Source organism: Musca vetustissima, unplaced genomic scaffold (genome assembly GCF_032173495.1).
Source record: "Musca vetustissima isolate MV318-11 ecotype Yass unplaced genomic scaffold, APGP_CSIRO_Mvet_v1 utg31133, whole genome shotgun sequence".
Classification (NCBI taxonomy): domain Eukaryota; kingdom Metazoa; phylum Arthropoda; class Insecta; order Diptera; family Muscidae; genus Musca; species Musca vetustissima.
Window position 1 is genome coordinate 63,686 of NW_026872670.1, and position 20,088 is coordinate 83,773.

The 20,088-nt window shown below is 31.6% G+C and overlaps 1 protein-coding gene across 1 annotated transcript in view; it reads left to right on the plus strand.

Annotated features, from left to right (window-relative positions):
* The window catches only part of LOC133337585 (netrin-B-like), a 45,949-nt gene that overhangs the window by 19,569 nt on the left and 6,292 nt on the right, over positions 1 to 20,088 (plus strand). The window contains exon 2 of the mRNA XM_061545803.1: positions 16,461 to 16,649. Coding sequence (XP_061401787.1) covers positions 16,461 to 16,649 — 189 coding nt within the window. The remainder of the gene's footprint in view (positions 1 to 16,460; positions 16,650 to 20,088) is intronic.

Consider the following 20,088-nt stretch of genomic DNA (forward strand, 5'->3'; position numbering starts at 1 on the left):
GGAATATTTTAAAAAATTATCTGACCTTAAAATATGGACTTTAACACCATATTTTACAAGGATTGTTCCATGATTTTAAATGGATATTTTAAGGAGAAATATTTGACACTTAGACGTGGATTTTTGAAATACTTTCCGAGCCATAAACAATGTCTATCAGTGTCATAAGCATGTTTCCTTTAATTTTGGATTTTTAGGAAAAACTTCTTAAAGATTTGTCTGATGATTTTTAGAATATTTTTAGAAGGAATATATAAAACATATTCGTGCATTTTTGTATATATTTATTTATATTTTTTAAGATTTTTCCGAGCCATAAACAAGGACTACCCAAGTCATTAGCATGAATTTTTAAAGAATACTTTTCGAAGTGTCTTGAGCCGTAAACCTGAATTTTTAAATAATATTTTCGAACTTTTATCTAAGACATAAATATGAATTTTTAGAGAATATTTTTTGAAGGACCGCCTGAGGATTTTACATAGAGGGCCATATGGGCCATAAGATATTTTATAAAGGACTTTTAGAAACACAAGCATGGATTTTTAAAAAATAATTTCAAAATGCTAGTCCAAAATGCGAAATAGAATATTAATAAGAGTAGATTTAAAATAATATTTGTTTAATGGACTACATGAGTCCAAAAAGCTGCGTATTAATGGATATTTTTTAAGGTTTTTATAAGTCCAAAGTGCGGATTTTTAACGAATATTTTTAAAAGCCCTAAGCGTAGATTTCTAAATAATATTTTTCCAGGACTAAGCGTAGATTTCTAAATAATATTTTTCCAGGACTAAGCGTAGATTTATAAATAATATTTTACCAGGACTAAGCGTAGATTTCTAAATAATATTTTTCCAGGACTAAGCGTAGATTTATAAATAATATTTTCAAGCTTTATTATTTATTGAGAAATAACTGAATCCAAACTAATAATTTTTAACAAAAAAATTGGAGTCAAAAGTTTGCAGTATATTTTTAAAGGCCTATCTGAGACTTAACCGAGGATTTTTAAGAGTTTTGTTTTACCGATGGACTATATGAACCACAATCCTTATACATATGTATGGTTTTAACTGGTATAATAGAATTTTTATGTAAAGGACACAACTTTGGACCTTATATCATCTACAGACCTTCCTATAGCTTGTTTATTAGGACTTCTATTTTTACAAGATTTTTTTAAAGGCAATTAATAGAACTTCTATAGATAGAACACTTTCTACACCTTTTGCAAAGATATTTTCCATAACAAATTGTAGCTCCACCGTGTACTGGGCCATAACAATGTTTCTCAGTCGCAAACAATATTTTGCAGTTTTCTACCTCCTTGAAATATTGACCATTTCTTCCCCCTGAGACCTGCTACCACCAATCGATTGCCTTTTTATTTCAATCATAATTTGTTGTTATTATTATTCTTTCCTTCTGTTGTTTTTCCCCGTTTTATGTCTCCAACGATATTTATGGAAGACAATAGTGGAAGGCGTTAATTTTTGTTGTTGTCTTATGGATTCGTTTGGGCCACAACCATCATTATTATGGATGGGTTTCATCATTATTATTTTTCATTACTATCATCGTTATGATGATGAGTTCCTCTACGATACACAATGACTGTGTTCAGTGTATCCCAACCCCGCCTTAAAACGTGTATGCTGCTGGTGTATGTGTGTGCGTGCGTGGGTATACTCTACAATAACTTGTCAATATTATTAGTATTCTTTTTCAATTCAATTTGATGTTCAATTTTTTTCTTTTCCTCCATTCTTGTATATTCCTCTGTGACATCGTCGTCCTTTTTTGGAAGAAGTGACAAAGTAGACAATTTCAATTAATGATATCTAATAACAATATTCATTAATTTTGTTCTGCTATTTTTGTTTTTGTTGTTATTATTATCATTTTTAATAAAGATGATATTGGGTTGTTATTTTTTCGCTTGGGCCTATATTGTTATTATTACCATAATTGATATTGTCATTTATTGTTTATATTTTCTTCAAGTGGTTTTATGTTGCAATTTGCCACACTTTGTTGAGAAACAATTTTATATTTTTGTTAATTGTTATTTTTTGGTTGAGTGTCCTTCTTAAGGATATTTTTACTTGAAGTGAAATATAAGCCACAATTAGCCTTTTCTCCTTTAACCATATAATTAGCCAGGTCAAATTATATTTTGTTAGCCATTAAGTGGTAAATACTTGATATAGGTCATTTGGGGGTAATGAATATCGAAATTTGTTTATGAGACCCCATAGTTTTGCGAGTGTGTGTGAGTGACAGTTACAAATACATTAACCCCTTGGACAGGGAGGGGGTTGGTGGCATATTAATGTGATAAATTGGGACTGTCGTTAACAATTAATCATTAAATATAAATTGGTCATAAAAGTATTGTGAGTGGAAATAACTATGGATAATTATGATGTGAATATCCTGCCAACATATGAAACAGAAGCGATAAATACTTTTGGTATAAGTCACATAATTTATATTTATTGTTTATAATTATCTTTTGTATTTTATCTGAATCTTCTCTACTGTCTGTTATCTCCTTCATCTATCAAAAACACAATTCGAAAATTCACTTATTTTCTCCCTACAAATGCTCCTTTTAATTCCTTGCCATTTTTTGCTACTAATTCCTCATCAGTTTCCCTATTTAATCCTCTTCAATGGCATTAACCAAACTCATCCCCCTCCTCTTGGCCGCGAATAAACTGCACAAAATATTACCCACATTTATTATACGCTTATAAGAAACTAATCAGTTTAATTGAATCGAAAGATAAGAGTACCATTAAAATCAACTTAATCCGCTCAAAAAGCAGCATATTGAATGTAATGACACAACTAAAGTCGAAATAAGCAAGAATAATTTACAAGTTCGATGGAGATGTCTGAATTGCCTTCTCTTTATGTCTGTGCAGCCACCTCTTCTTCCGCCCCTTGCTTTAGTAAATCCTTTGAAATGGAAATTAATTATGCAAAAATTATTGGAGAAAGTCATCAATATTTTGATTGAGGTTGGTGTTTTTTGTCCAACGACAACGATATTGAAACTGATAATTATGAGAAAAAAGGATAATGAAGAAAATAACTGAAAGAGATGGCGGTTAAAAAGGCAATAAACTGAAAAAAGGATTCATATTTAGGAGGAAGTTTTTTCATAATTTATTTTCTTATTGGTGTTGACAGCTTCGTCATTCATAATCTTCATAATTCGAAAGATTTTTTTTAATTTTTGTTGGTCCTTTTTGTAACATATTAGAGCGGTAGATATACTTTTTCATTGATTTTTTTTAAAGAATATTTTTAAGGGCTAGAGTTGGTATAATTAGAATTATAGAGGACCAGCAGATGCTGATTTTTAAAGAATATTTTTTTTCCAAATCTATATAAATCATATGCACAGATTATAAACACTGATTTTTGAAGGACTATAAGACCCAGAAACGTGGATTTTTAAAGAATATTTTATCAAGGACTATCAGAGCTAAAGGGGTGGATTTTTAAAGAATATTTTATCAAGGACTATCAGAGCTAAAGGGGTGGATTTTTAAAGAACATTTTTTAAGGACTACCAGAGCCATAGTCATGGGTTTTAAAAAAATATTTCTTGAAGGACTAGAAAAACACGAACGTCAATTTTTAATGAATATTTTTGGACGTACTAGAAGACCAGGAAGCTTGAATTTTTAATGAATATTTCTTGAAGGACTAGAGCAGCTTGAAGCGTGTATTTTTAAAATATATTTTTTGAAGGACTATCACACTGTAATAAACATGGATTTTGTTTGGAGGACCATCGATGCCCTATGTGTGGATTTTTAAAAGTATATTTTTGGAGGACCATCGATGCCCTATGTGTGAATTTTTAAAGAATGTTTTTGAATGATTATCAGTCCCATAAGCGTGAATTTTTAAAAAATATTTCTTTAAGCATTATCGGACCCACAAGCTTGGATTTTTAAAGAATATTTATTGAAGGACTATTGAAGCCTTAAGCGCGGATTATTCAAAAAAACATTTCTTGAAGGACTACTGAAGCCTTAATTGTGGATTTATTAAAGAACATTTATTGAAGGACTATTGATGCCTTAAGTGTGGATTGCTTAAAGAAAATTTCTTGAATGACTACTGAAGCCTTAAGCGTGGATTTCCAAAGAACATTTCTTGAAGGACTACTGAAGCCTTAATTGTGGATTTTTTAAAGAATATTTATTGAAGGACTATTGATGCCTTAAGTGTGGATTGCTTAAAGAAAATTTCTTGAATGACTACTGAAGCCTTAAGTGTGGATTTTCAAAGAACATTTCTTGAAGGACTACTGAAGCCTTAAGCGTGGATTTCCAAAGAACATTTCTTGAAGAACTATTGAAGCCTTAAGCGTGGATTTTTTAAAGAACATATCTTGAAGGACTATTGAAGCCTTAAGCGTGGAGTTTTTTAAAGAACATTTCTTGAAGGACTATTGAAGCCTTAAGCGTTGATTTTTTAAAAAACATTTCTTGAAGGACTATTGAAACCTTAAGCGTGGATTTTTTAAAGAGCATTTCTTGAAGGACTATTGAAGCCTTAAGCGTGGATTTTTTAAAGAACATTTCTTGAAGGACTATTGAAGCCTTAAGAGTGGATTGCTTAAAGAACATTTCTTGAAAGACTGTTGAAGCCTTAAGCGTGGATTTTCGAAGAACATTTCTTGAAGGACTATTGTAGTCTTAAGCGTGGATTTTTTAAAGAACATTTCTTATAGGACTATTGAAGCCTTAAGCGTGTTTTTTAAAGAACATTTCTTGTAGGACTATTGAAGCCTTAAGCGTGTTTTTTTAAAGAATATTTTTAAGTGTAGATTTTTTAAATATTTTATTTTACAAGGACCAGCACTAAGCGTGAATGTTTAAAATAATTTTTTTATAAGGACCAGTTTCAAGCGTGAATTTTTTATATAATTTTTATAAGGACCAGCGTGGATTTTTAAATATATTTTTTATTATAAGAACCTGCATTAAGCGTGGATGTTTTAAATATTTGTTTAAACACCAAGTTCAAGTGTGGATTTTTTAAATAATTTAAATCAATTTTTTATAAGGACCAGCTTTAAGCGAGGATTTTTTAAATCATTTTTTTAAAAGGACCCGTTTTAAGCGTAGATTTTTTGAAATAATTTTTTATAAGGACCAGCTTTAAGCGTAGATTTTTTAAATCATTTTTTTTATGATGACCACCTTTAAGTGTAGATTTTTATATCATTTTTTTATGATGACCAGCTTTAAGCGTAGATTGTTTAAAGAATATTTTTATGAGGACAAGCTTTAAGCGTGGATTTTTTAAACAATTTTTTTTATAGGGACCAGCGTGGATTTTTTAAATAATTTTTTTTTTATAAGAACCAGCGTGGATTTTTTAAATAATTTTTTTTTTATAAGAACCAGCGTGGATTTTTTAAATAATTTTTTTATAAGAACCAGCGTGGATTTTTTAAATAATTTTTTTATAAATAATTTTTTTATAAGGACCAGCTTTAAGCGTATATTTTTTAATGAATTTTTTAAGATTTTTTTAGTTGGACCAGAAGATCGTATTTTTTAATAAAGAATATTATTTAAGGACCAGCGGGGCCAGGTTGAATCCCAGTTGTTGTTTTTATAAAAAACAATATTTTTAGTGGGGAATGTATGACATTGACCAGGGGTAAGGCATTTTTTAATAATATTTCTTAAGGACTGCCTGGACCAGCTCAGCTTAAGGTGTAGATTTTTTAAATAATATTTCATTAGGAACAACTGTAACTGTAATCTCGATTATTTAAATAATTTTTTTTAAGAAACAAAATATTCAGGCAGGGCTCATGAATGTTTATCATAGACTTTTAAAAGGCTTTTTAAAAGATTATTTTTAAGAATTTTTTGTCCTTGTCTTGGGAAAATATTGTTTAAAATGCCCACGCTTTTATAAAATAATATGTAAAGAACTTTTTAGGACAGCAGCCCGGATATTTTCTTAAAGCATATGGAATTATTAACAAAATATTTGTTAAGGATTATCTGAATATATATCGAAATCGGAGTTCCATTATTTCTTTTTTTCCGCAAACATAATTTGTATACTTTTTCCCAAATTTTCCATATAAACCAAATCAATTCACTTTTTCATATTTTGCTCATCCTACCAGACTCTACTTCGATTTTTTTTTTTTGGCAAACAATGATTGATTGATGTTGCAAAAGCAAAAACAGAAATGACAAATTGACTATGGATTCATGGCAACTGAATTAAAGAAAATTGTTCAGACAAGGAATAGCAACAAAAAACAGAAACCGAAAATATTATGCTCAACTCTACTATTCATGCAAATCCTATCAAAGAAAGGCTAAAAGGGCAAAACAAAGAACTTAGATTGGCAAAGAAAGAACATTGTATCAACAGAATACAAAAACCAAAATTATACAGGACAATGAAAAATTATCCATTTTTCGAAGGACATTTGAAGATGACACTTTCTGCTGCATTGTGAATAATTAATCAAATTTAAAGAAATAAAGAGGATAGATGGTTTCAGAAATTTTAATGAACATTTATACACAATTTATAGCATTTAATTTAATTCTTAAGAAATAGTTTTAAAAATTCCCTTTATTGCATACTAATTCAAATTTAAAATTCCCAATAAAAAACCTAAACTAAAATGACCACTTTCCTATTATCCTTAACAAATAGTTTATTGTTGTGGTAATCTATACTAATTGAACTGATAGTTAGTCAGGCAAATTTATTTGCCAATTTTAAGTTAAAATAATAGCCTTATTTTTAAAGATAAAAAAATTGTTCAATTTAAATAAATTAAGTTTATTTCTTTTTTGCAATTGGTTTGTGGCTCATCCTTGTCGAGAATTGTTTCTTGCCAAAAAACTTCCCAATAAAACTTAAATTGTCTTTGCCACTTTTGGTTTGAATTGATTTAAGATGAATATCTATAGAATTTTAGATTTTCGAATTTAAAGTTTTCAACACTTGAGAGAGTAACGTTTGTATAATTGTATCGACACGATTGTATCATTATCAGTAACAACAACATGAACATCACCAACATCATGATTATTGAAAGCATCATCAACACCTTTATTATCGGCAACACCTTTTTCCACTTGATATTGTGTGGTGGTGTGAATGAGTGTGTGTATTTGTAGTTATATGTGTGAAGTAATTGCACTTAACTAAACACTTTCTCACCAATATAAAGAGCTTGATTGTTGTAGTTGTTGCTGGTGTTGTTATTCAACTGATGTTCATTTGATTTAAACCACATGGAAATACTGGGAAATGGCTTTGCTATTGGGGAAAATGTGGATATGCAACGAATGATGGGAACTATGCAATTGCAGGATATTTTCCTAGTGGCAAAAATAAAGAAAATCATTTAAAGAAAATTTATACCAAATATATATTTGGTAACTTAAAATAGTTTTTAACAATCCATAGAAATAATATTTTTTTAAGGAGGAGACTATATCTATCCTCCGTACAACGGCACCCACCAATATTTGGAAAATTTTATATACTTCAGCTGTAGTTGGTATTTTGTATAGAAAAATAACAATATTGGCAACAGTTTCAGGGTAAACCCCATACCCTCCAATATTTGTAATTTTATGGTCCTGGTCCTTGAAAACCACGCTTCTATAAAATATCCTTCTGGTCCTTGAGAAATTAATATAAAAATCCACGCTTCTACAAAATACCCTCCTGGTCCTTGAAAAAATAATCTTAAAAAAAATCCACGCTTCTTTAAAATGTCTTCCTGGTCTTAAAAAATATACGGTTTTTAAAAAAAATCCACATGGCCCTTGATACATTTTTCTCAAAAAATCCACGCTTCTTGAAAATATCGTTCACGTCCTTGAAAAATTAATCTGAAAAACCCCAAGCAGCTATAAAATATCTTTCTGGTCCTTGATAAATTGTATAAAATATACAAATATACAGTATTCCTATAAAAAGTAAAATCCTATTAAAAGTATTCCACGCCTTTAATGGTCCATTAGAAATTATTGCATGCCATAAATGGTCCTTTAAAAATTATTCCACGCCTTGAATAGTCGTGCTAAAAAATCAAGCTTATAATAGGTCTACAAAAGTATTCTATAAAAACACTTTCAATGGTCCTTTAATTTTGTTCTTTTATAAAATCGACGCTTTCAATTATCTATTATTTTTTTTATATACACGTTTTCAATGGTCTTTCATTTTTTTTCTTTTTTGAAATGCACGGTTTCGATGGTCCTTTAATTTTTTTTTTTTTTTAAATCCACGCTTTCAATGGTATTTTAAAAATATTCTTCAAAAATCCATGCTTTCAATGGTATTTTAAAAATATTCTTCAAAAATCCACGCCTTGAATGGTCTTAAAAAATCTATGCCTTAAATTGTCCTTTAAAAAATCTATGACTTGAATGGTCCTTAAAAAAATCTACGCCTTGAATGGTCCTTTAAAAAATCTACGCCTTGAATGGCTCTTAAAAAATCTACGCCTTAAATGGTCCTTTAAAAAATCTATGCCTTGAATGGCTCTTAAAAAATCTACGCCTTGAATGGTCCTTTAAAAAATCTACGCCTTGAATGGCCCTTTAAAAATCTACGCCTTGAATGGTCCTTTAAAAAATCTACGCCTTGAATGGCCCTTTAAAAAATCTACTCTTTGAATGGTCCTTTAAAAAATCTACGCCTTGAATGGCCCTTTAAAAAATCTACGCTTTGAATGGTCCTTTAACAAATCTACGCCTTGAATGATCTTTTAAAAAATCTACGCCTTGAATTGCCCTTTAAAAAACTACGCCTTGAATGGTCCTTTAAAAAATCTACGCCTTGTACGGTCCTTTAAAAATATGCTTTAGGAAAACCACGCTTTGAATGGTCTTTTATAAAAAATCATAAAAAATCCACGCTTTGAATGGACCTTAAAAAATACTCTCAATAAAGCAACGCCCAAAATGATTCCCAAAAATATTCTTTAAAAAACCCGGTCCTATATAAGGTCTAGAAAAAGCATTTTTTAAAAAATCCAATCCGCTCCAATAAAAGGTAAAGAAAAATATTTTAAAAAAGTACGCTCTTATAAAAGGTCTAGAAAAATATTCTTTAAAAAAATCCGCTCTAGGTCTGGGATAAATATTCTTTAAAAATTCATGTCTATAATAAGTCTAGAAAAAATATTTTAAAAATAGAAACCTCCCCTATAATAAGCCTAGAAAATATATTTTTAAATAAATCCAAGCCTATAATAGTCTACAAAAATATGTTTTTAAAAAAGCCACTCCTGTAATAGGTCTAGAAAATTATTCTTTAAAAAGTCCACGCTTATAGGGGACCTTGAAAAACAGAATTAAAAAACAATGGGCTTTAAAAATATTCTTCAAAAAATCCACGTTTAAAATGGACCTAAAAATATTCTTTAAATAAAAAACCGTCCCTATAATGCGCCTTGAAAATTGCATTCAAAAATCCACTTATATAATGGGCCTTGAAAAAAATTTAAACATACATTTTATCTTTAATTGTTCTACAAAGTATTCCTTAAAAAATCCACACCTTTAATGGCTCGAAAATCCAACCCATCTTTAGTCTTTCAAAAATTGCTCTATAAAAATCCTCCTGCCGATTGTACAGCTCCCATTTAACCTGGATCATTATAGTTTAACCTGAAACTATATATCTCCCCGCACAAACAATGCTGGATAGCAGAGTAAATTCCAGATAATCATCATTATCATCATCATGGATGAATGTCTTGTTATTGTTTTTTTTTTATCTGCTGTTCGTTCGACTATAATACTGTTGATGTGCTGCTCAAATGAAATGAAATTGAAAACCATAACACATTTTTGTTTTAAACGGTATTACAGACATGCATATCCAAACTACTACAACAACTATCCGAGTGCCAAAAGACTGTCACACCAGATTCATTCATTCATTTGTTCATATGAATTCGACGTGTGTATGAAAGGTGTTGATGCTTTTTGGTTTTCACAAAAATTGACTTTAACACTTTTTCACAGGCATACACACACACGCATCTACATACAAATTTATAGAGTAGAATAAATCTATACGTAGAGTTCGGGGTTCATATATATGGGATATGTATATTTTGGTACATATAGGTGTGTGTGTGCGTGTTTATAAAACCTGGAAACCATGCATATGCAATTGTACCGACATCGACGACGACTACTGGGCGGGGTTTTTCGCATAAATATACAAATGTTAATTTGTACTCTGATCCGGAGATGTTGTGATGTTGAATGTGATGTATCCATGGATGAGTGAATGTGTTTTATTGTGGAATTTTAACAAACATAAAGGGGTAATAAAATTGGGTGTGATATTTTTGATTATGACAAAATTAAGAGAAATGCTTCAAGTGACTAGACACAGCTTTGATCTTCTAAAAGGATCGAATAGACATTACCTTCCCAAAAAATAGGGCTCGCTACAAAAAAAAAAAAAAAAATGTAAAGGAAGGATACCCTATAACACATTGGATATGTACATAAAATGCTGTAAAGGAAGGATACCTATAACACATAGGATATGTACATAAGATGCTCCTATGGTTCGTATTATAACCTTTGGGTTCTATCCGAACTTAGCAAATACTGCCCTCTAACCATTTTGATTTTAGGTGAACAACAGCCTATCGATCGGACAGGCTAAGCACCCTTGGTGGACCCTATATATTAAACAGGACGAAATTAAATATGTTATCTATATATCTATATCAAATCTTTTACTTATTTGAAATAATCATGTCCACCACTGTTGGAAAAATGCTGTTCCTTTTCAATACCCCTCCCATTTACACCTCACCACACTACACCATTGACTATACCACAGCATTGGGATATGCAAAATTATTCGCTTTGGTATTGTATTGCATTGAGGCGAGTACACTGCTATGTTAAGTAGTGATCCACTACACACACACACACCCACAAACATACATACAAATGAATGTTGGTCTGAGCGACTGGTTGTGGATCAACAGCATATTGTTTGGTTGCATTGAACCTTATAATTAAATTTAAAACCACAATTTTATTGTCAACCCAAATCGAGTGTATTACGTTACCGTTTGCAACGTTACGCTTCAACATAACTAAATAGTATACAAAACACAGACACACTCACTCATACATACATACACAGACAGACGGACATACAACATAATATATAACACAAAAGCCAAGTCAAGCATTCCCACCAAACAGACACACACACACACACACAAAATGTTTGGTGAACATTATTTGAATGTTCAACAAGCGGGAGAGGGGTTTGAATTGTCGGTAAGGTCTGCCGGTATGGTCCATTCATTGATCTGGTCGTTGTTTTGGCATTTTCATTTTATTTTTTGAAAAAAAAAAAACTGAAAGCCATTATAGTGTATCGTAAAAAATTTTCACACATTGTGTGTGTGTCAATTCATTATGTGTGTAGTGTATAGTGAATTGTAGTTCGACTGTGGTGTATAGTGAATTGTAGTTCCAACAACAAAAGTGCAATGGGTGGGTGTGAAATGAAAATTTGATTGAATGAGTGACTGACTGAATGCAAGCATGATTTATTGACACACACAGACATACGTACGTACAATACTTCAAATTCTTAACGACGACAATCACCACACACATCTCCATCACATTTGTTGCATTGCATTAAGGTTGTGCTGTTGTCGATGTTGTTGTTGTTTGTGTCTTTGGCAAATTTTATGCAATTGAGCTAACATTTGAAATTGATTGCCGAATGACTTGCCTTAGATCGATGGATGGTTGGCTGGCTGGTGCCTTATTATGCAATTTTCTGTAAAATTGATTGCATAAACAATGTTTTGTTGTTGTTTTTGTTTGCACTTTTGAGTAGAAAAAAAACAAAATTATTTCATTAGCAAAGAAAATTTGACAAATTATTTGACAAAAAAAGTAAATAGAAATTGAGGGGAGAGAAATATTTCCTTTATGCATCACTTAGGCATTGCTTCCCTTCAATGTCTAAGCTCTGAATTTTTAGAAATACGAATAAGGGAAATGTATTTTTTAAATCTACATCAAAATTTGTTGTGTTCGTAAGGAGTGACATTTTATACCCTCCACCATAACTTGGACACTCAAATTCTCTATAATCGATCCGGACTGATAATTTTATACTGACTGATAATTTAATACTGATAATTTTGCTGGGGAGGTTTGATATTCAATGAGTACCCAAAATACCTATTTCTATTATCTACTTAATTGGCTGTACTTTTTTTCTCTTCTATAGAATATCCTGCTGGTTTTCGAAATTTTTTCTTTAAAATATTCACGTTTCTATAAATTATATGCTGGTCCTTTAGAAATTGTTCCACGCCATGAATGATCCTTTCGAAATTGTTCCAATGCTTGAATAGTTCTTTAAATTATTCCACGTTTTTAATGGGCTTTTAAAAATTATTCAACGCCTTATTCCACGCCTCAGTTTGGACTTTTAGAAATTATTCCAAGCCTTAAATGGTCCTTTGCAAATTATTCCATGCCTTGAATCCTTTAAAAAAAATCCACGTCTTAATAGTTCTAGAAAAATATTCTTTATAAATCCACTCTTATAGTGGGCCTTTAAAAAATAATAAAAAAAACACACCTATATAGGAGTAGAAAAATATTCTTAAAAAATTTAACACAAAAATAGGTTTAGAAAAGTATTCTTTAAAAAACCAAGCATTTATAGAAAAAATATGATTTAAAAGATTCAAGCTTATAATAGGCCAAAAATAATAATCTTAAAAAAAATCACGTCTATAAAACCCACAATGGCGCTGGGTACAGAAAAAATATTTTAAAATTGTATACCTTCAACCACACTGTAGTGATGCAGAGTATTATATAAGTGGGCAGTTCGGAAAGTTCTTAGCTTAGCACAAAAAGCGCGGTATAAACAGAAAAAAAGTTAAATGTATTGCAAACTTCTATCTCTATTATGAACACATATTAAATTTTGTTTCGATCTGGCAACTCCTTCATATACAAACAGGTGTTTAAAAAAAGACGCATCCGCAATTTTTTTACAATGGAAAAATTAGAAACGAAATTTTGCATATCGTACCGAACTGAGTCTAGAATAAAATGTGCTAATTTTTATTTAAATAGATTCCGATGCAGATATACCTTCCTCCAAATTTAGATGTATCTCCAATACATATTTTCGACCGATTTCATGAAAATTCTACACCAAATAACCAACGTTTCTCTGATTGAGACGAAATATCGTACAACGTACTGAATCCCATATATATTTTCGTCCGATTTAAGGTAAATTGTGCACCGATTTTAACGAAATTCGGCACAGGGTACTGAATTGTGTATAGAATGATGAATGGTGAGTTTCGGAAAAATTGGTTCAGATTTAGATATAGCCCCCATATATATTTTCGTCTGATTTTAGGTAAATAGTGCACCAAAGCCCCTATATATCCTTCGAAATTTGGCACAGCGTACTGACTTAAGTCTAGAAAGATTTGTGTTAAATTTCGTGAAAATCGGATCAGATTTAGATATAGCTCCAAATTTAGATATAGTTTCGTTGGATTTCATGTACTAAAGAACCCAAGGTCTGTTCGATTCTAAGAAAATTTTGCAAGCGTTCCAAAATGAGGTGTATTGGGTTTCATTAAAATCGGTTCCGATATTGTTATAGTTCCAATATACTTTTTAACCGATTTCTTAATGGTGCCCCTAAGACCCTAATTCTCAATGGACATGATATTTAGTATAGATTGCCGAATGACATGTCCATGGATTGATTGAAGCCGGTTCGTATATTGATATCCGCACATATTTAATTTCTTTAAATCAAGGGTCCACCATAGATTCTCCAACTATCCTATCTCTACAACTCTTGGAGATGTAGCCGATTTATTGTGTCAGCATCTAGCGACTGTTTTTTCCTCATTCGGTTAGTTCTCGAAAATAGGGATTTTTTAAAAAAATAAATTTCTTATATGCGTCATTTTTTTAACTTTTTTGCGATGTTAAAAATCCTAGTTTCTATCAGAGCCAGACTTGTACTCTTTCGATTGCTCTTTGATGTTTTGGAATCGGATATTCCAGTGATTGAAAGTCATGCCCATCGTCGAAAAGAAGGACTTTTTCTTAATTACAAAAACAACAAAATTATCTAAATTCATGTTCTTATTCTCTAAGTCGTCAAGTCCTTATATACAAAGTTACAAGTCTTCAATGTACGTCCGTTTTTAAGAAAATTATAAAAATTTGAAATCGTGAATGGGTTTCCCCTTAAAGTTCGAAAGAGGCATCTGATATATCCCCATAGTGGCGTAGAGTATCATATAGTGGGCTCTGACGACTTTATTCTATTCCTTACCTGTTTTTAGTTTTTATAATACTATAATTTTTTTAAATGTTCGTAAATTTTATTATTGTATTTAATATCAAAATTTAGGGGATTATTTTTATACCCTTCACCACACTGTGGTACAGGGTATTATGTCTTTGTGCATATGTTTGTAACAGGCAAAAATAATCGATATAGACCCATGGTTCCTTTTGAGAATATGCATAGAATCACTTTCTGAGTCGATTTATGCATGTCCGTCTGTCCGTCCGTCCGTCCGTCCGTCCGTCTGTCCGTCCGTCCATGTATTTTTGTTAACAAAGTACAGGTCGCATTTATGATCCGATTTGGATGAAATTTGGCACAGGTCACTTAATTGGCCCAAGGACGAACCCTATTGAAATTGGAGAAAATCGGTCCACGTTTAGGCATAGCTCCCATATAAGGGTACCCCAAAATTTTCGGATTTTGAGGTTCTTGAGCGCGTTTTTTAACTGAATTCGCTGAAATTTGGTACTTTGAGTTCTTATTGGGTAGCAAATCTCTCTACCAGAAATTATAAATAAAGGTCCATTTTTTCGGATAGCCCCCATATAAGATTACCCCCAATTTTCGGTATTTTGGGGGTTTTGATCGCATTTTCCGACCGAATTCGCTGAAATTTGGTACTTTGTGTTCTTATTGGGTAGCAAATCTCCCTACCAAAAATTATAAATAACGGTCCATTTTTTCGCATAGCCCCCATATAAGGGTACCCCCAAATTTTCGGTATTTTGAGGTTCTTGAGCGCGTTTTTTAAGTGAATTCGCTGAAATTTTGTACTTTGAGTTCTTATTGGGTAGCAAATCTCCCTACCAAAAATTATAAATAAAGGTCAATTTTTTCGGATAGCCCCCATATAAGATTACCCCCAATTTTCGGTATTTTGGGGGTTTTGATCGCATTTTTCGACCGAATTCGCTGAAATTTGGTACTTTGTGTTCTTATTGGGTTGCAAATCTCCCTACCAAACATTATAAATAAAGGTCAATTTTTTCGGAAAGCCCCCATATAAGGGCACTCCCAATTTTCGGTATTTTCGGGTTTTTGGGCTCGTTTTATAACTGAATTCGCTGAAATTTTGTACATTGGGTTCTTATTGGGTACCAAATTACTCCACTAAAAATTATAAATATAGGTCCAGTTTTTCTGGTAGTTCCCATATAACGGTACCCCAAAATTTTTGGTATTTTGGGGGTTCTGATCGGATTTTTCGACCAAATTGACTGTAATTTAGTACGTCGAGTTCTTATTAGGTACCACATCTCTCCACTATAAATTATAAATATTGGTCAATTTCTGGTAGCCCCCAGGTTTTGAGGTTCTTGAACCAAATTCTTTTTTCTGGTACAGGGTATTATGTTTTTGTGCATATGTTTGTAACATGCAAAAATAATCGAGATAGACCCATGGTTCCTTTTGAGAATATGCATAGAATCACTTTTTGAGTCGATTTAAGCACGAAATTTGGCACAGCGTAGCAAATTAGGTCTAGAATGATGTGTGTAAAGTTTCCTGAAAATCGGTTCAGATTTATATATAGCTCCCACATATACTTTCGTCAGATTTAATGTAAATGGTGCACCAAAGTCCCTATATATCTTTCGATTTGCACAAAATTTGGCACAGCGTAACAAATTAGGTCTAGAATGATGTGTGTTAAGTTTCCTGAAATCGGTTCAGATTTAGATATAGCTTCTATATCTGACCAAATGAACAATTTAGTATCGGTTGCAGAATGACGTGTTTATGGTTCCAATTTCATTTTACTGGTCCTTTAAAAATGCGACTTCTGTTAGGATTCATCTGTTGAATATACTCAAAGTGGTGAAGGGTATCATATAGTCGGCCCCGTCCGACTTTACTACTTTCCTTACTGGTTTAATCAAAGAAATGTCTACTTAATCAATTTCTTAGCTTCCATCAATCAATATCTATCTAAAACAAATGAAATATATTTTATCATATATCAAAAATCAAAATTAATTAAAAAACTAATATCCATCTCCCTTGTTTTCTTTTCCTTGCAGTGTGTCAATGTAATGGACATGCCCGTCGCTGCCGTTTCAATTTGGAATTATATAAGCTGTCCGGTCGTGTGTCGGGCGGTGTTTGCTACAATTGTCAGCACGATACGACAGGACGCTACTGTCATTATTGTCGCGAGGGCTATTACCGGGACAATACCAAACCGCTCAATCATCGTAAAGTTTGTAAACGTAAGTAAAAATCAAACACATGAAAAGAAAATAACATTTGTCGATTTTATCAAATGTTTCAAAAAGTACTACCTCACAAAATAAAGTACCAAAAAAAAAAAAAATATATTTTCTAAAAATAGCCTAACGCTTTAATGGTGGGGGTTTACAAAAACAATGACCAGTCGAAAAAACAAACCCCACAATTATCCATCAAAACAAAAGATAAGAAGAGAGATGGGTGGTAGAGGTCAACATTTTTTCATATATAAAAGTCAAAATTAAATAAATATTATATTCCCCATTGTTGAACACACCCATCCATGTAGATGGGTCAAAGTTGCAAAAATAAAATACCACAACATCATCATTAGTTGTAGAAAATCACTATCAAAGCGTCTATATATGTGTGTGTTTGTGCACATTTTCTCCACCTTAATAATCTTTGCACACCCCCTGGTAAACATGGTAACATTTTGCAGAATGAGCGTATCATTTGGTTTTGTTTGGTATGAATTGAACGTTTTTTCTATTTCATATCCCCCTAAATAATCTGTTAGACCTGACTTTCGTCATGGCCGAAATCGAATTTGAAGTAAAAACATAAAAATCCAAACAAAATACACAGGGTATGATGGGATTAGCCCACCATTTGGAAAATTTGGCGAATGGAAATCTCATTGAAAAGGGAGCATACTGTACAGAGGGGAAAGTTGAAAGAAAAAACTTTAAGTCATTAAACGGGGGATTTAAGTGGCATTTCAATCAATAATCTTTCGATATGGGTAGGGGAGGTGAGTGAAATACGAAAATAAATACATAAAACGTTTAGATAGCTCCTGATAGAAAAGTTCTAATACAGAGATTATAAAAAATTATTTAATACAACATTTTCTGAATTTTGTGGCGATTCGATTTTTTTATACAAAAGTAGTTTTTCTGTTCAAAATCTCTGGGAAAAGCTTCTTAAAAAAATTGTGTTCTCAATAGATCGTGGACCTGAAAACGGGGGTTGGAACAAAATAGGTTTCCTAAGGATTCGTTTAATTAGACCGTACAATTGTCGGACATAGCTGGAAAATCTTTGGCATGTCTTGTGTATACAATGGACCCTGTTCAATATGTAGAATAACATTTTTAATTTTTAACACATAAAAGTCTTATAGGGTCCATCTTTGCAGATTGCTTTAAATTGGTTCAAATTTAACTAAAAGTCCCATGTATACTTTAGTTCGATTTCAGAAATATCTTTTATAGCCGCTGTGTATACAGTGGACCCTCTGATATTGGTCTTTTAGAGGTCATCTTTGTATAAAATACTTTTGCGAGATGTTATATAGATAGACGAATGTATAGTCAATAAATCTTCAATAGACCTTTTAAATACTTTAAGTGTTTTTCAGGACTTCTCAGGGCCCACTGATATGTCATTAACATAATCTTTTTTTAGTCTTCAAAAGGAGAAGTTGGTGTTCAATACTTCTTCTGCCTTTCCAACCCCCCAAAATAGTATAGATATGTAATATCTATCAAATTTTCTGTTGGCCAAAGGGAATTCAGATCTTTTAAATACAGAAAATGTCGTCCAGGCCTCCCATATTCAGCACCTTCTATCGAAGTACTTACGGATGTCTTCAATATGCAATATTAGATAGATCAGAGGACTATTTCAGAGGAGGACTATTTGCTATAGACATAATACCTTATTCAGGCCCATGTGAGATCTTTTTCAATTCTTAAATTAGAAGAAGACTTCTGCCGAAAAAAGGAAAACCGAATATCTTTGTCAGGAAATTTGTAGCCATCTTTAGGTATTCTGTGTATGTAGGAATTCTATGTCATCTTCAGATGTGTTCCATAGACAGATGGCATATGACATATAGACAGAAAATCATCTTCAGGTCTTCTACGAAATGAAGAAAGACTTCATGTGAAATTTCTCCAGGATTTTTATAGAAAGAAGACTTCATTTGATATACTTAAGATGATAGCATAGGAGAGAAGATATCTATCATGTCAAACTGACTTAAGTAGGTCAGGTATTATATTTGTATAACATTTCCTTCCGATTTTCTTTGGACTTAATACTTTAATCAGGTCTTCTACAAGCCGAGCATTTTTAATGGCCTCTGTATACCCTTTCATGAGACTTTATTCACATCTTCTATACCGAATGTTTCCTGTATAGACTAAAAACCTCCATCTTAAGATAGAAGATATATTTTTTTAGAATGTTCACTCCCGTTTCGGTCTTCTTCATGGCCGACGATTTAATTCAATTCTTCTTACGAGTAGTACATGTAATATCGCCGTTAGGTCTTCTACAAACCCAAAACCTTATTCGGAGTTTATTTAGACTTTCTGTAGGGCCTCTGTAGACAAAATATAATTTTCAGGTCCAAAACCCTTCTGCAAGATTTCTATTATATCTTTTTCCGGTTTTTTTTCATACTACAATTTTTCTATAAATAGTTGAAGATAAAAACTCCACGCCTTTGATAGTCCTTAGAAAAACATTTTAAAAAATCCAAGCCTTTGATAGTTCTTAAAATTGTTATCATAAGAAACCATGCTTTTGATATCCCTTAAAAATATTTTTATAGTAAACAAAACAGTGGATAGTCCTTAGCAAAATATTTAAGGAATCTGCGCCTTTGATAGTCTCTTGAAAACTTTTAAAAAATCCACGCTTATGAAAGTCTGTTGTCCTTAAAAAATATTTTTATAATAAATCATACCTTTGATAGTTCTTACAAAAATATTAAAAAAAACGCCTATGATTGTTTTTAATTATTTCTTTAACAACCACAACTTTGATTGTTCTTAGAACAATATTTTAACAAATCCTCCCCTTTGATAGCCTCTACAAAAATATCTTTTAAAAATCCACGCCTTTTATTGTTCTTAGAAAAATATTTTCAAAAAATCCATGCCTTAGGAAAATATACTAAAAATTCCACGCCTTTATCCTCAATTATATTTTCCCCTACAGTTTACTTTGAGCCACTGTTTCATTGTCAAATTTCGTTGTATCATTTTGTCACAATTGTTGTTTGTTTGAAAACTGAAACCGTCCACTCCCAATATCAGAAAACTTGTTCGGCATATCGACCATAACAAATATTTGAAAGTTTTAGCTAAATTCCAATTTAATTGATTTTTTTCTGTATTTTGTTATATTTACTTTGGAGGCAACACCCCCACCGCAAAAAAATGGTCAATATGTTATACGTATGTGAAATCGTCACTATATAAATATTGAAGTAAATTTTTGGTAACATATATTTTGAAATTAAAAACTTATTGTTGTTACAATAGAAAATATAATTTTCCAAAGTGTCTTCACTGAAAATAATTTTAACAATTTAACACCTTTTTAATAATTACATTTCCTCTATATTCTGTAGTATTAAATTTACTTGCCTTTATAAAAAAATCAAAACATTTCATAAACTCTTTA